Raw genomic sequence first — 13,022 nt, 5'->3', positions numbered from 1 at the left:
ATCGGTATGGCTATGACACCAAGTCGTGAAAGATGACTATGTCTGAGGTGTTATCTTGTGGGCGATCGTAGGATTTTACAAATATTTCACACCTTTCGAAGTGTTAGTATGTGAACGCGGCTATTGTTGGTATTTGAATCACCGTCTACGCCGGCTCTGTGGCAAACTAATTACCAAAATATTACCAAGTAAGTGATTCCTAGATTTAGCAAACTATTTCACACCCTTTTTTGCTAAAAGTACGACATGCCGCCCGCAGTCTATACACGAAAGTGCGAATCATCGCCGCATCCATAAGAATAACGATGTATCGGAGTCGCGCTCACCGTAAACGTTGGGATCAACTCGAATCGGTCATATATAATAATTTGTGACGTATACATTAACTAAGAGTCAATCACGCTACTATTTACTTGATACATATTCAACACCGGTCGAGAGATGCATATACCCGAAAGGGCGATTCATGACCGCACCCATAAGAACACATAGCGAATCACCAGAGAACACGTAAGAATGCATGACAGGCGAATCACCGCCACAGCCTATATCCACAACGTTAGTTCACTACCAAACAATCCATGGCAGGTCATCGCCGCGGCGTATACCCGAAAGGGTGGTGTCACCAGAGATCCCTATACCCGTAACGTTATCAGACAGGTCATCGACACAACGTATACCTGAAAGAGTGGTATCACCGACGATACGGCAGGTCATCAGCGATAGGGACTCGAAAAGGGTGGAGTCACCAACACGAGTTTTCACGGCAGGTCATGAGCGAGCCCTATACCTGAAAGGGTGGGGTCACCAGAGATCCCATAAGAACACATGGCAGGTCACCAGCGGAAGGGGGGGTCAAAAGGGGGGGTCAAAAGGGTGGGGTCACCAACACGAGTTTCGCGGCAGGTCACCAGCGGGCCCATAAGAAACAATGGCAGGTCACGACCGATCTACATAACTACTGGCGAATACGTTGGCCAGCACTTTATTGTATAACAGAAAAGATCAACGGACTAAAGATAAGATGAACAGCGTTGGTCGTAAAGCGTCGGTCGATCGGCAGATAAAAGGGCGGCAGCACCCGTCAGGTAAAAAGGCCGTAGCAGTCGTCAGGTATAAAAGCGGCGTGCATCTCACGAAGGTCTTCTTTTAAAAGTACAAATCCAGATATGGTCACGCACAATGATCAGCAATGATTGGTAATTGGATGATCCGGCGTCGAGAGGGTATGTGCGGTACGCCAATCCACCATAAGCGTCCCCCACTTGAAAAAGCTTCAGGTGTAGGATGAGAGCGATTCATATCGAGAAAAAAAATCGTTAGAACGGAGTGAAAACAGCATAGCAACCAGGCATATAATAGGCCTACGTACATCGAATAAACAATACCTGTTCAGTACATACCGAAGGGTTAAAAACAGTGAGACACAACAAAGCGAGAAAAAATATCAAATCTGCATTTCAAACACCGGTGCGAGTACAAAATTTTTCAAGTGACTGGGAGTTCTGACAACACGGCCACTATTCGTAACAGTCGTAGGTTGGGATTCAGGAACAGTTGCGTTCTGAGCGGTAGGTTGGGATTCGGGAAGGGTTGCGTTCTGAGCGGTATCATTAGATTATGAGTTTTCAAAACACTGCAAGGGTAACCGACTCGGAATGAAGCGATCAGTAGAGGCCTCATAATGACCTTTACTGGTCTCGATAGTAAAACACTTCGTAGTGCGCTCAACACTTTGTGCGGACCAGTATAGACGGGGTCAAGTGATTGGCGTGAACCGTCGATCCTTAAAATACGTGGGTGCAAGGGGTTAATCCTTAAAAATACGTGGGTGCAAGGGGTTAAATTATGGGGAACTTGTGATTTTGGGTTACAGTGAAAAAATTAGTGGAAGTTTGGCTAATGGCCGAAAAAATCGTCTCATATTGGTTACGAAGGTTGGATTGTCGGTGCTATTCCTACACGGAACGGAATCAACTAATAGGCCAGGCAAGCGTAATGAAGTACCGTAAGTCAATTCGGAAGACGAGAACCATAAATCCTCTTTTATTGCGCAACACAACGCCAAGAGTGCTAAGCCTAGATTATGATACCAATCGGAGGGGCTCTCCGTTGTACGCAGCGCGTCTTTCAACGTGCGGTTAAATCTTCGACCATTGAATTTTGCTCGGGTTTACGGGCTAGGGTTGTAATATGATCGATTCCGAGCAATTGCATAAGTTGTGACCATTCGCTAGACGTAAGTTGACTACCTCGATCTGTTGAGCTTCCTGGGTGCGCCGAATCTAGATACATGGCCGAGGTTAATAGCGTCAATGACTGCCTGGGTGCGCATATCACACATAGGGATACAATCCGGCAACGAGAAAATCTATCAATGCATATCAATAAAAATGAAAAACCGCAACTATTAGGCAAGGAAAGGATATCAAAAGTTACGGTTTGAAAGTGTTCAGAGGGCACTGGAAGGTTAGTTATTGACGTTCGAGTATTCCGGGTTATCTTCGAGCGCTGACACGGGAGACACTGTCGAACAAACTCGGTTATGTGCCGCTTCAGACGAAGCCATACGTAGCGGTCCGTTATCAGCTTCGTAGTCGCTCGAATGGTAGGGCGAGAAATGTCGTGAAGTCCGTTGAGCACTGCGTCGCGCAAAGAATGCGGTATGAATGGGCGATGATTGACAGGCAGGGGCCAAGCAACCCATCAACTGTTACCTCCACAAGATCCAAAGAATGGTCGTTGGAGCTCAACAGTAGATCTCGCAGTTCGTCGTCGTCCTTCTGGGCGTCGAACAGCATGTGTGGAGAAATCGGTACGGTATCTGGGAAAACCACATTGACTAATATAGAAAGAGTGTCGGTGGCAGTGTTCAATGACTCCTTGACGGCGGCGGACGGCGCTCGTAAATTCCGTGACGAATCTTGATTGACGCGCGATGAGTCTTTTAGTAGGGTTCTGCTTCGCTTTATCAAGACCATCATTATCAGTGACTAGTTGAAACTTCCTGCCCTTCAATTGAACGTGAAAATGTTTAATAGCAGAATACACTCCCAAGAGCTCGCGATCGAATGCTGAATACGTTCGTTGGGTACGATTAAGGGTCTTCGAATAAAACCCAAGAGGTTACAATATATCTTTGTGTTGCTGTCGCAAACCTGCATCCACGACTAGAGAGAGGTCCGAGTCATGAATAGGATGGACATTGGACAAGCAAGCCATTACCTAAGAGATCCGATTTGATGCGGTCGTGTGAGCAGAGTTAGACCATACAATACGTCTTCGTTTGTTGGATGATTGATTTGCAATATCGTAGAGCGGCTTTAATATAGTTGCGCACTCTTTCACAGATCGATGATAGTATAACTTACAAAGCCAAGAAAGGATCGTAGTTGCTTTACGTTATCTGGGCGAGGGTAATTTGTAATAACATCGACCTTTGCAGGCAGGGGACGGGTTCCCTCGAAGCCAACTAAATGTCCAAGGAATTCAATCTCCTCTTTACCAAATTCGCACTTGTCAACTTCAATAACCAGACTCGCGAGCTTCGAAAACAGTGTTCTGAGCGTCGCAAATGTTTCTGTTCAGTGCTGGTGGCGATTAAAATGTCATCTAAAAACACTAAAATATGTTCGATTCCGGATGTAACCTCTGAGATAAAACGGCCTTAAGTGCTGCATGCATTCGTCAATCTGACCGGCATGGCAGTTGGTTGAAACAGTCCTTCAGGTTCAATCAACGCGGCCTTCTCTTGGCCCTGGGGATGGAGAGGAATCTGATGGTACGCTTTCTGTAAATCAATCTTGCTGAATATGCTGCAACCGGGCAATTCGTTAATGAAGTCTCGTAAAAAGGGGACTGGCCACCGATCCTTGATTGTTTGATTGTTCAACTTACGGTAATCGACGCAAATCCTAATGTCGTCTCCACCTTCAGGAACAACGGTAATAGGCGACGCATACGGCGATTTTGAAGGGACAATGTCTTCGAACGCTAAAAGCCCGTCCAATCGACCCCTTACCTTCCGTCTCAAATGCGACTGTAAGGGGCGACAACGTGAACGCAAAGGAACGCTAGTAGTCAATATCCGATGTACAATGGCATGCTTGCCACGTAGGGACGCAATCTTCGGTGTGATGAAATCATTGAATTCCTTCAACATATCTGCATATGGTTGCTTATGGTGGGGCGAGACTAAGTTAAGGCCGAAAACAGACGCATGTTTCTTCCGACCTCTCAGGAGAGTGTTCGAATTTGGGTCCAACATTTCGTTATTTCTAATATTGACTTCAAAAGAGAATCCTCCAGTAAATCTGCTCCTAATACCGCAATTTTTGTATCAGCTACGTAAAATACAAAATCATACGTCTGCCCGTTTGAGAGTTGGATCTTGCGAGATTTCTTACCACGAGTCGGAATGGCAGTGCCGTTCGTTGTATACAGGCTGAGACCACGTTCTTTGTTACGACGATCGTGCCATGTCCTGGGCACGAGCGAAACGGATGAACCTGTATCTATTAAGAAATGAGTTCCAGAAATATCATCCTTAAGAAATGAGTTCCAGAAATATCATCCTGTACATGTAATAGAGTGAGAGTTGTGCGAAACAACCAATGGATCCGTACGACGTGGACGAAATCCTACGCCGTACTTCTGTCTTAGAAAGGACGAGCAGATTCGTAGTGTACACAACCACGGCGACAATTCCGCGCACGATCACCAAACCGTTAATGATAATAGAAGAGACCCCATTCCTGGCTTTGCGGAGGGCCGTCAGTACGGCGGTCAGTACAAGAAACAGGATTCCGATGCCTAGAGTCAGTATGTCCGTCTTCAAATCGAGGGTGGTGACGAGTCGTCGCACTAGCGACAGAGGTCGGTCGTGGAGGATGTAGCATTATCACTGAGCTCCTAGCTGTCTGCTTAGACAGATACCTTTACAAGCCGAACAAGAAGTGTATTACCAGCAGACCACATGCCTGTCTGTCATCCAAACAATCCGGAACCATCGCTATGCTCACTCAAGCATATCATAACACCACATCTCCCTTTTTTAGTGGAAGAGACATCGACACTACTTACATTATATACAAGTGACAACACAGCAGCGATAACAATATATACAAGGTGACACTACCCCTGCAAGGTTAGCAAGAGCAAGGCATTCAAACTTAACAGACAGAGTCACCAGGGAGGTAGACTACTCCCAAACTGTACAACAGGTTAGGGGATTATTCTGCCCCTGATCTAGAAACCACCTGTGTATGATCAATATTGCTCTATGAATCGTTGAGGCGGATTTCTAATTCTCGAGGATCGTCTCACGGGATTCTCTCCGGTAGGGTCAGTTGAACCCTTGGCTTCTTGATGGTGTCCTGGATTCTTTGACGCTACACGACAATATTCAACCGGTTTATTCTGACGCGGAACAGATGGTTTTGATTCCTCCGGAGGGTTGTACCTCCCTAAGTGTTTTCGGCTTCGCCTCATTAGTCCATTGTTCGTTTCAACGATTATCGCTCTAGGATTTTCATGCATCTCCTTGATGATACCCATCCTTTCGCCATCAGGAATGTATCCATGGTCTCCAATTCCGAATCTATCATTCTCAAACACACGATGTCTTTTGTTGTAACTCGCAGCCATTTTGTGTCTATACTCCGTCTTCCTTTTTCGAAGATTTTCGGCAACCGTGCTCGTAGCTGGCCAGGATGACAAATCACCTTTGTCTTCAATCTGCCCCCCATGCTCTTCTTCAATCCGCCCCCCATGCTCAATTGGGCGGGCGAGAACCCGCTGTGTAATGGCGTGTTCCTATAGTTCAGTAGCGTCAGATAGAGATCATCTGTTTTCTTGAGCAGGCCCTTGATAGTTTGCACTCCTCTCTCGATGAAGCCATTGCCCTGGCTATATTTCGGAGAAGAGGTGAGGTGCTGAAAATTCAAGGCTCTGGAGAACTGGGAAAATTCAGACGATACGAAGACTAAAGCATTGTCAGTAAGTAAAACATCACAGATACCATGATGAGTGTGGTGATTATTGTTTCTTCGTGATCACACCAATTGTGTTGATTACCCGCATCTTACCCTACCTATATATATTGAGTGTTTTATGTACCGCGTTTAGTTGCTGGAGTCTTCATTTAGTTATCAAAAACCAAACTTGCGTCGAGGTCGTATTTAAACTTGCGTCGAGGTCGTAGTACGTTATCAGTACAATTTTATTAACTAAATGAAACGTTGTCGTCTTTTCCGTAAAAGTCATGGCTGCTTACAACGAGAAGCTAATCCGCGTACCAGTGTTGGAAGTGTTACCACGTGCGGTGGATTCGCAGAAGGTTTTCAACCATTGGAAGCGTATGTTGGAGAGCTATATTGAAGCCGTTGAGCAATCAAGAAATGCCGGCTCCGCATCGTCTGGGAGTGGGTCGGATTCACCCGCACTTTCCGCCATCAATAAGATCGCTATTATGAGTGGATACATGTCTGCTGAGATATTTTCGTATATCGAAGATAAGGAGAACTACCTTGAAGCAATGGAGAAATTGAAGAAGATTTATGTCAAGAAGAACAATACTATTTACGCTCGTCATAACCTCTCGACCAGAAAACAAATGACGAGTGAGAGCGTATCTGAATAGCGTATCTGAATTTGCACAAGAATTGTTAACATTGGGCAAGAAATGCGAGTTCAAGCCGGTTACCGCAGAAGCGCATTTGGAAGAATCTGAAGAATCTGTACGCGATGCGTTCATTTCTGGATTGCGATCAGCAAATATACGTCTTCGTTTTCTGGAACACGAGGAACGATCTTTGGATAAAGCGCTTCAAGTTGCAGACACTATGGAGAAAGCAGAGTGCTTCTCTCGTTCCTATGAGACCACCGCTACTGTGAATAGCATGGCTCACATAGATTGCGCATCCGCAATAATTGCTGCGAATAATGATGCGAGCGAAATCGTTTATGTGAATAGCGTGGCTCGCACGGATTGTACATCTTCGAATATTGACGGAAGTGAAGTCGCAGTAGTCCGTCGTCAATCGTCGAAGTGTATATTTTGTGGTAACAGTCACGTTTTAGACCGTGCCCTATGCCCTGCTCGGTACGTGAGGTGTTTCAAGTGCCAAAAGCAAGGACATTCCAGTAAAATGTGTCGATCCCAAGTAGTGAAAACAGCTGCGTCCGTCACTGAACCTCGAATCTCGTCCATTCTTGCATCTAATAGCTGTTCCTCGCTGTCCAACACTACTGTGCCCACTACTGTAACCGACAAGATAGCGTAATGGTTAAGCGTCCGGCTTCTTGATCGGTAGGTCGTGGATTCGATTCCCGGCCGGGTCAGACCAAAGACCTGATTAGTAACACTGGTATCCATGACTTCCCTGCTTGGCGCTCATGCATTACTGGGATAGCATGGAGGGGTGGTGCATGACTTAGAAAGCCGTAAAGGCAATATCTGCGCTTCCTTGTCCAGCGGCATATGCACATCATGCAGTGGCGGCTCGTCCTATAGGGCAACTGGGGCATTGCCCCACCTAAAATTCTGTTCAATAACAATTTAACCATTTATAGACGCACAGCGCTCAATATATATCGAGATCACAGCGAAACCCGCGTTCTTCTTGTGCTTTCGCTTGCAAATGCCCATACATAGCGAAGTCTCCGCGAAAATCGAATTCTCTTCTGTGTTTTCGCTTTGTGAATGCCTAGCCGGGGCTTGCCCCGGTAGCGCTCATAACAAGCTTTCACTATCTATTCTCTCAAAGCTGCGCACAATTAAGAAACGTTGCTTTACTCTCTCCTATTCGTAAAATGGCCGAGCAACCGGGGCAAATATGCTTGCTCGCCCCTAAGGTGTGATGTAACAATCGTATCTATATCTGAACTCGGATACCGTGATATGCGTTGAGTCGACCGTTGCTGGTACAGGTCGATTTTGATGGTGTTTCACACCATGATAATTCTTGAAACTTGGTATGTCATGTCGTGATGGTGGTATTTAACACTGTCCTAAGTTTCAGGGTTTCTACTCAAAGTTTAGGGTAGTAATTCCGTTTCCAAAGTCGAGTGTGTGCTGATCGGTCATGTATCGCAAACATATTTCACGCAAAGCCGGTATTGGTCTCCATTGATTTTAACGATGCTCCTTAGCTAGATCCGTCATGAACTTTTACATGGTATGTCTTGATTTTATTATCGAACGCTGTGCCAAGTCTCAAGGTTGACACTCAATGATTAGGGCAGCAATTTCGTTATTAAGTTCGAGTATGGTAGAGATGTGCGCTGATCTGACACTTAGCCTACCTAACGCATTGCGGATTTCACGCAAAAGCCGGTGTATCTGTGTTCCATACTGAGATAGGTGATGAGATGATGATATCATGAAACAGTTTACTAACATCCTCGGTTTGCATTCAAATATTTAGTTTTATTTTATATTCTCCAATGTCAATTTCACCGTGGAATGGTGGCCTTCGGGCCATTTGCTCACAATTACAACCCCTGTCAAGCGCGATAGCTGTTTCGTTTTCGATGGCGGCTAACAGCTGATCGCTTGATCAGCCGATTCCTCAGTAAATATTACGCAAAATTCTGCGTTGATCTGTTCGTATTAATTTTGACAGTGTACCATACCGAAAACGGTCATGAGGCTATACTTCTCGATGATTTCATGTAACAGTGTACCAAGTTTTCGGCTTTCATCCACGTATTTATTCGGTGATATATTTTCCGAAGGCGATTTTGCAGCAGACATAAAGACACTATAGACCGTAAGCCGTATGTGTCGTGTGACAGTCTCCAGCCTCAAGGCCAGAATCTCCCAAGCTGTACCGGGACCGAATTTCCGAGGCTGCTATCCGTAGTTCTTCAGAATGATGTTTTGGATTCAATATGACATTTCCTTGTCCAATCTATTAGATAACAATTGCGTATGAGTCCGAACTCGTTGACCTCTCCAGTTAGGCATACGCAATCTCTCGATTTATAGTCATTTCCATTTCTGCAGATAAGTAGTCAGGTCAAGTGCGAACATGAATCGTGTTGAATCTTTGCTCCGTACGCCGTTTAGCCAGCTGCTGCCTTTAGAGCAAAAATTAGAGGTAAAGCGACTAGGTCCGTATCAGCCTAGAAATTGCCCATTGATCCAATCGTACGCCGGAGGAAAGCGCACTCGTGCCTTTTCTTCAGCGCATTTCGATAAAAATGAATGGCTTACTTATGGCGAGGATAAAAACGCCTTGTTTTGCTTTTACTGTCTTTTATTCGACAGTGCCGGTACCGGAAGCAGTGGCTCTTGTTGGAACGCATGCTACTAACGATAACCTGATGATTGATTCGTGGCATGAGAACGATTCTTAGTTCGCGTACATTTTGTAAAATAATCATTTGAATAAAAAACAATGAATAAAACATTTGTTACCGCACTTCAAGTCACGCCACCGGCAAACCTCTCGCGGCACCTACGTTAAAAATCATTGTTTACGGGAAATTCATGTGGCCATCATGAACGTTGAAAAACGCTACTGTGACGTCATATGGATAACAAGTCGCTTGCGGCCCTTGCCCCACCACCCGATATTGTCACGAGCCGCCACTGACATCATGCACTCATGGTATGCATATGCGCAGATCGTGTGTATGTGTATCATGAGTCGGTGTATATGCCGCAAAAACATCAACGACAAAAATAAACTACGTCCTACATTCGTAAAGCAAAGTTGCGTGCCTTACTGGATTCCGGAGCGTGGAAAAATTACATGGATTCTAAAGTAGCCGCTTCGCTTGGGTTGAAAGGCAGAGGACTGCAAACCATGATAAAACTCGCTTCAGGACAATTCGCCGCCGAAGTCAACGGTTTCGTTTGTGTTCGTCAACGGTTTCGTTTGTGTTCCTGTGGATTTGAGTAATCGAATATATAAGTCGGTTCGGTTCGGCGTTCTCGACGATCTTTGTTGCGATTTGAATCTAGGCCATAATTTCTTCGAAAAGCATAACAGAGTTGTTTTTGAATTCAGTGGCGATGGAGATCTAACCATCAACCGCGGCAGAGCAAGTGGCGGTGGCGATGGGTGGTCACAAATGAAAGCGTTGACGGGAGCGCTGATACAGCAGCAGCAACTGATGTCTGTAATGTGATAGCTGCTAAAGTGGATGAGACGCCGTGTATTTTTCGGTTTGTAGATGGAAACGTGCAGCCCTTGGCTACCAAGTCCAGAAACTACAGTAATGATGACAAGGTGTTCAACTGTTTATACGTGACGAAGTCTCAAACCTTTTGGAATCTGGAGTGATTGAACCGTCATCGTCTCCGTGGAGAGCTCAGATTGGTGGTAAAGGACTCCAGACACAAGAAGAGATTGGTCGTTGATTACTCTCAAACAATCAACCGCTATACTCCGCTAGATGCTTATCCGTTTCCGAAGATTGAAAACGTCGTAAATGAAATAGCTCGAGGTAAATGGTACAGTGCGATAGATTTAAAGTCCGCTTACCATCAGGTACGTCTTGGAATTAATGATGAGCCTTTTACTGCATTCGAAACTTGTGGTCGTCTATATCAATTTTGCAGGCTTCCCGCTGGAGTCACTAATGGAGTTGCTGCGTTTCAACGCTTTATTGACAGATTTATAGAAGGCAACGGACTGGAAGGCGCTGTCGCTTATCTAGACGACATTTCCATTTATGGCGATACAAAGCAACAGCATGATGAACGTTTGGAAGCTTTTATAACCGCCGCAAAGGTTTGTGATTTAACTCTGAATGTTAACAAGTGCAAGTTCTGTGTTAAGGAATTGTCTATTTTGGGACACCTCGTCGCTCACGACTCCATAAAGCCTGATCCTGCTCATTTGAAGCCTCTAGTTGACTTACCTGCGCCTTCTGACGGAAAAAGTTTGAAACGTTGTCTGGGAATGTTTTCTTACTTCTCGAAGTGGATATCGAATTTTTCCGGTAAAATTGGTCCGCTATGTAACAACGATTTGACATTTCCTTTAAGCAGTGAAGCCTTGATGGCATTTCGGCAATTGAAGAAGGATCTCCTGCGGTCAAGTCTCGGTTGTATTCTGGAGGATGAAGAATTTACCATCGAGTGTGATGCTTCTGAATTCGCCATTGATGCAATACTCAGCCAAAGAGGGAGGCCACCGGAGGCCGGTAGCGTTTGCGACAGAACGATGAACAAGCATTAGAAGAGGTACGCTGCCGTAGAAAAAGAAGCAGCTGCCATTATTGAGGCAGTACGTAAGTGGGGATATTTACTACATATAAAACCGTTTACCTTGATCACGGATCAAGAGGCACTGTCCTTCATATTCGCGAAATCTCATCGCAGTAAGATAAAGAATACAAAATTGTCCTTGTGGAAACTCGAATTAAGTGCATTCAAATACCGCATCAAACATCGACCAGGTAAAGACAACGTAGCCGCCGATTCGATGTCGAGAGTTTGTGTTTTTACAGGATCGAGCTTACGGAATATTCACGTAATACTGTCGCACCCAGGAGTGCGACGGATGATGCACTTCGTTCGAGCTAAATGTAAACCTTTTTCCATGGAAGAAATAAAGAAATAGTGCCGAGATTGCCAAGAATGTGCTGAAATCAAACCTCGATTTTTCAGACCAGAAGCTTTTACTCTCGTCAAAGCTATTATTAGTGCACGGGATCGCGTGAGTATAGATTTCAAGGGAACAGTCGCTGGAAAGCGACCTTACTTGCTTGTTGTAATCTACGAATTAGTCGTTTTCCTTTCGTCTTCCCATGCGCCGATATGACGTCGCAGACTTTTATTAGCTGTTTATCGTCATTGTTCGCTTTGTTTGGATTACGTGGCTATGTACATAGTGACAGGGGAAAGTCTTTTCTCTCTTAAGATGTCCACGAGTTTTTGATCCGAAAGGATGTTACGACCAGTCGTACCACTCCTTATCACCCTACGGGCAACAGTCAATGTGAGCGGGCTAAGCAGACGATATGCAATTCAATTAAACTTTTACTCGCATCTCACAAATTGCCAGAGAGCGCTTGGGAAGTGGTATTAGCAGACGCCTTGCCCTCTATAAGGTCATTATTATGTACTGCCACCGGAGTCACTCCGCATGAACGTTTCTTTTCATTTTGTCGTCGATCGATGCACGGTCAATCTATTCCAGATTGGATGATATCCAGCAAAGAGGGGCTCCTGAGGAAATTCGTCCGAAATAAAAGCGATCCTCTCTGCGAATATGTCGAACTCGTTGAAGTAAATCCAAAGTATGCTCTTGTAAAGCGCCGAGGCGGTCGTGAAAGTACGGTATCTGTGAAAGACCTTGGTCCGTGTCCCCCTCGTGAACGAACAGAATCCTTGCGTTCAAAGTCCGAAACTGAGGAAGATGTGGAGATTCCGGAGCGTGAGCCTGAACAAGAGGTTGAAGATTCGATTCGGTCAGTTGAGAAAGAACGCACGAACACCGATTCTCACGTAGATCGCTCAGACGACGTCGATGGCAGTCCGATGCCTGCAATATCTCTTCGTCGATCTACTCGCATCCGTCGGACTCCCGATAGATACGGAGATTGGGCCTAAATTGTTTTGTTTGTAGCCTAAAAATTTGTCATTTTGTAACGATTTATTTATAGTGTATAGTCTTATTTTTAAGGACGGGTGATTGTGGTGATTATTGTGTCTTCGTGATCACACCAATTGTGTTGATTACCCGCATCTTACACTACCTATATATATTGAGTGTTTTATGTACCGCGTTTAGTTGCTTGAGTCTTCATTTAGTCAATAAAAACCATAAATAAAAACCAATAAAAACCATAAATAAAAACCAAACTTGCGTTGAGGTCGTAGTACGTTTTCAGTATAATGAGAGAAAACATTCTTGAAGTTTGAAATTGTGTCCCGCGACGAGATCGTTTTCTTCACTGAGAACAGTTTTATGTCTCTGGAGTAGAATTCCATGATCAGAAAGGTAGTACTTGTCCTCAAGTTGAAAAAAATCAGCAGCAATTCTACTCCATGTGCGTCTCAGAAA

General features: G+C 44.9%; 2 protein-coding genes across 2 annotated transcripts in view; both read left to right on the top strand.

Moving 5' to 3' along the window:
* The window catches only part of LOC145457021 (uncharacterized), a 438,806-nt gene that overhangs the window by 122,116 nt on the left and 303,668 nt on the right, over positions 1 to 13,022 (top strand). The window lies entirely within an intron of this gene.
* LOC145457161 (uncharacterized) lies at positions 6,248 to 12,296 on the top strand. Its single transcript, XM_080335332.1, has 2 exons — positions 6,248 to 11,672; positions 12,156 to 12,296. The coding sequence occupies exon 1, from the start codon at positions 6,263 to 6,265 to the stop codon at positions 6,638 to 6,640; it is 378 nt and encodes a 125-aa protein (XP_080191458.1). The 5' UTR covers positions 6,248 to 6,262; the 3' UTR covers positions 6,641 to 11,672; positions 12,156 to 12,296.

This window comes from Botryllus schlosseri, chromosome 15 (assembly GCF_051294905.1).
Source record: "Botryllus schlosseri isolate E-star chromosome 15, Bs_hap1, whole genome shotgun sequence".
In the NCBI taxonomy this organism is placed as follows: Eukaryota; Metazoa; Chordata; class Ascidiacea; order Stolidobranchia; family Styelidae; genus Botryllus; species Botryllus schlosseri.
This window is presented reverse-complemented; position numbering and strand designations above follow the sequence as displayed.